The sequence below is a fragment of the Cololabis saira genome, chromosome 12, assembly GCF_033807715.1.
Source record: "Cololabis saira isolate AMF1-May2022 chromosome 12, fColSai1.1, whole genome shotgun sequence".
NCBI classification, from domain to species: domain Eukaryota; kingdom Metazoa; phylum Chordata; class Actinopteri; order Beloniformes; family Belonidae; genus Cololabis; species Cololabis saira.
This window is the reverse complement of record NC_084598.1, coordinates 4,266,766-4,270,647: the sequence shown is the minus strand read 5'-3', so window position 1 is coordinate 4,270,647 and position 3,882 is coordinate 4,266,766. Positions and strand designations below refer to the sequence as shown.

Genomic DNA, 3,882 nt, shown 5'->3' with positions numbered 1-3,882 from the left:
GTGTTCGGACTGTTAAAGGACGTGGCCACAGGTTTCCCAGACCTCCTCCGAATTGGGACTGTGCACGTGGGTCAAAAAGTATCTGCTGCCCGCCTAGTCCTCTTGTATCCAATGATGGGAGATGTGCATCAGCAGTGGTGGTAAACAGTCCTTTTATTTCAGATTTGGGATGGGCTGTCCATCCATCCACGGTCTATCATACCTTCATCCCATTTCCATTGAACCTACCACTGCCTTCTGTAGGCTAAATTGGGTATAAATATTAGATGAATGGATGCACACTAGCAAGAGGAAAAATGCTGACAAAATATAAAATTGACTTAAAAATTAATAAATCACTGTTTTTTGGAACTCCTGCCTCCCTGCGTCTCTCCTGCATCTGGGTCCTCCTCAACCACATCCCTGACAGTTTCCTGTCTGAAAATGCACTGCTTTGAGAAAACAAAACAAACAAAACAAAATTGCTTTCTAGCAGAATGCTATTTGTTAAGGATACCGAAAAATGGCACATTATATTACAATATTATGTGTTTACATTACCTACCAAGTATTATTGCCTCGTGCAGTGCAGGTTGGAGCCTTTTCCCTCCTGGATTATGCTGCAGAAGCTTTTCCATTTCCGCCATTGAGGAGAAAATACAATGCTACCAAACAGACCGATAACATTTGTTGCTGTTTGCATTATGCAATTGGCAATTATGTACATTTCTGGGGAGATGCATGTCAGGCCACAGTGGAGGTTACGACTTGGTGTTCCCTGCTACGGCGGTCATATGTCCTTGGCTCGACTAACAGTAGAACCCAAAGACCATGACACAAGGAACATAAGACATTACCACTCAAATGTTTGAAATCAGTTCTAACATTCTTAGGTTGAAGTTTCAGCATTTAAAAACTGCTAAATGTAGTTGTTTTTCATGTTTTAAAAAGACTGTTGGAGTCATTTGAGAATAGAAGTGTTGTTGCTTTTTTGTGTGTTAAATAGTTACAGTAATATAATATACTGAAACCTGTTCACTTGAGTATCTGGCTAAAAGGAAATGATCTAACATCATCAACCCTTTTGTACTAAGGCTAATAAACATAAAATAAAAATGTTTTACTAACAATATGCAAACAAATAAATCATACTAAGCAAGTGACTTCCACAGCTGAATCAGAAATGAGTCCCTTGCCTTGAGAGAGAATAATCTGGTGTTACTGTCATCCTCAGGTTTATGAGAATAACAGCAATACCTCAGTGCAGCGGTGAGGATGAATAACATTCTGGTAGGGAGCCATATGGAAGCAAAACAATGAAGCAGGGAGGGGGTTAGGGTGCCCGAGAGCCGCTCTAAAACTCCTGCACTGATCAGGGCTGCGTGATGCAGACAGCACCGGAGAGAGAGAGAGAGGGAGGAGAGGAGGGGAGAGGAAGGAGGAGCGACGGAGGAAACGGACCGGCTGAGGCTCCCAGCTCTCAGTCTTTCCTCTGAGCTTCGCAAAGCAGCTTGTTTGCTTTTTCACTCTCACTCGCATGCAGAGTTCTTGCCTGAGCTGACAAGAAGAAAAGCAACAGCAGAGGGGCAAATTCGCTCCAACACCTTCCACACCATGCTGCCCTGGAGAAGGAATAAGTTTGTTCTGGTGGAGGACGATGCCAAGAGTAAGTCCAAGAGTCTGGGGACTGGGCTGACCTACCACTCCATCCTCACCTCTCTCCTGCGCTCCTGTCCTGACTTACTCCCCGACTGTCCCTTTGAATGGATGGGCAGCATTTTCCATACTAAAAGGCAAAAGGTACAACTGAACAAAGAGGAGCCTGTTTACAATGTGCGTTACCTAGGGAGCGTGGTCACAATCACGGCAAAGGGGGACGGCTGCACTCAGGAGGCCGTGGCCAAGATCTGGGCGAGGAGCAACTATGGGGAGCAGAGTGTCAAGATGAGGTTAACAGTGGGATCACAAGGCATTCGGATGAGTGCTGACAAATCTGGGGAAAAGAAGCCTATCCATCTTTATTCTCTGAACAGAATCACTTATTGTGCAGCAGACCCATACCGGCCCAAAATCCTGGCTTGGATCTACAGGCATCAGGTCAAGAACATGGCAGTGGTTCTTCGGTGTCACGCAGTCCTGGTCAGCAAGTCGGAGAAGGCCCAAGCCATTGCACGCAGCCTCTACCAGAATGCCACCTCTGCCTTCAACGAGTTCAAGCGTCTGAAGCGTCAGAGTGATTTCCGGCACTGCCAGCAGCAGCTGCTGGGGGAGGAGGTGGTGCCCCTGATGCCGCTGAGGAGGCTGCTGAACGGACAGTGCCACTACAGACCGCCTGCCGAAAACCCCGGGAGCGCTGCCCGCCTCTGCTCCATCACAGAGGAAGAAGAGGAGGAGGAGGAGGGCGAAAAGGAGGGCAAAGATGCGAGGGAGGACGTGGAGGAAGCAGAAGAGGATATGGAGGAACTGCGAGGAAAGGTTTTAACAACAACCACAGACCCGACTCAGTTACTGTCCGAGCTGGACATTGGGGATATTGCCCGACTGGAGCAGTGCCGAATCAACTTTGTCAGTGACAGCAACAACAATACATTTGCATTTATAACCTCTCTGGTGTGACTGCAATCCAGTTTTTAAGAGAATGGAATTCTTAAACACGTCAACACATTCCTTGATTTGCGCTCCACTGGTGCCCCACTCAGGCTCCCTCCTTTCCTATCCATCCAATGTGAAGTGTTTACCAGAAACTTCTCCCACTGCCGGCTGACGGAGGAAAGACATCATTCCGTGGGAGTGATTTCTCTTCTTCCCAGATGGCTCAGATACTGGTGTTTGACTGTAGCAGTTTTGGGAGACTGCTTGTTTACAAGAAAGGGCTTCTGAGGCACAGAGCAACGACAGCACAATGACGAACGAGGACACTGGTCACCGAAAACACAAGAGCACCCACGCTGAGATCGCTGACATGCCGGTCACATATTGACCACAGCGCTCAGCAGGACAGATTTATCAGTCCAGTCCTCTGTCTTTCATTTTTTTGTGAGTAAAATTGGAGCCGTGTTTGCCAGCAGGGACATTTTTTGGATCACCTTGTAATAATTTTTCAGGGAGGTTCTTTGTAAACTTGTGTAATTTTTCTAGTATGACAATCGTGACAGAATGATCTTTCTGACTGCTTGCAGTCATGACAAGTTTATTACAGTTTTACTAATGATCGAGAGGCGACCAATCCATATATATATATATATATATATATATATATATATATATATATATATATATATATATATATATATATATATATATATATATATATATATATATATATATTTATATGAGGCTATAATTTAGGATGCAAGCCATTGAGTCGGCATGTTTGTTGCTGCCAATCGTTACAGCCCTTATCATTTATGCATGACAAGTCAGCAGTTCCGTTTCACGCTGAGCTTCTGTCTTTTTGTTTTTCCATATGCAGATTTTCAGCTTTTTAAATCAACACTGTGATACATGTGTGACAAACACACAACTGTTCACACAGCACCTTCTAATTCATGTAATGCTTTTTATATAACTATTGCAGTGTTACTGATGCGGTGTTACTGATGTTGCCATTGCCGTGTCCTTTTAAGCAGAGTTTTGCAAGTGCATATTTTCCCTGAGCCTTTGCAACAATGTGAATGGAGCCTCACAATTAAACCCAAACTGTTTTGAAACTGATTTTAGGTGATTTCTTATCTCTGCCACATATGTGCTGTTATTTTAGGATGCATTGGGATTACCACACGATGAAGCTAGATTTTATAAATATGATAAATAAAAGTTGCCCTCATGTGAGTTTCCTTCTTGAATCTCTGCAGGAGGGTGTTTTTAGATGGTATCGAAGGGATTATTCAAATCTGTGCAACG

General features: G+C 44.3%; 1 protein-coding gene across 1 annotated transcript; it reads left to right on the top strand.

The window, feature by feature from the left end:
- Positions 1–1,478: 1,478 nt before the first annotated feature.
- Positions 1,479–3,218, top strand: fam43b (family with sequence similarity 43 member B). Its single transcript, XM_061734696.1, has one exon. The coding sequence runs from the start codon at positions 1,594–1,596 to the stop codon at positions 2,593–2,595; it is 1,002 nt and encodes a 333-aa protein (XP_061590680.1). The 5' UTR covers positions 1,479–1,593; the 3' UTR covers positions 2,596–3,218.
- The last annotated feature ends 664 nt before the right edge of the window (positions 3,219–3,882 follow it).

Excerpts from the sequence above, each read along its gene's own strand:
- fam43b (XM_061734696.1), top strand. The coding sequence starts at position 1,594 with ATGCTGCCCTGGAGAAGGAATAAGTTTGTTCTGGTGGAGGACGATGCC.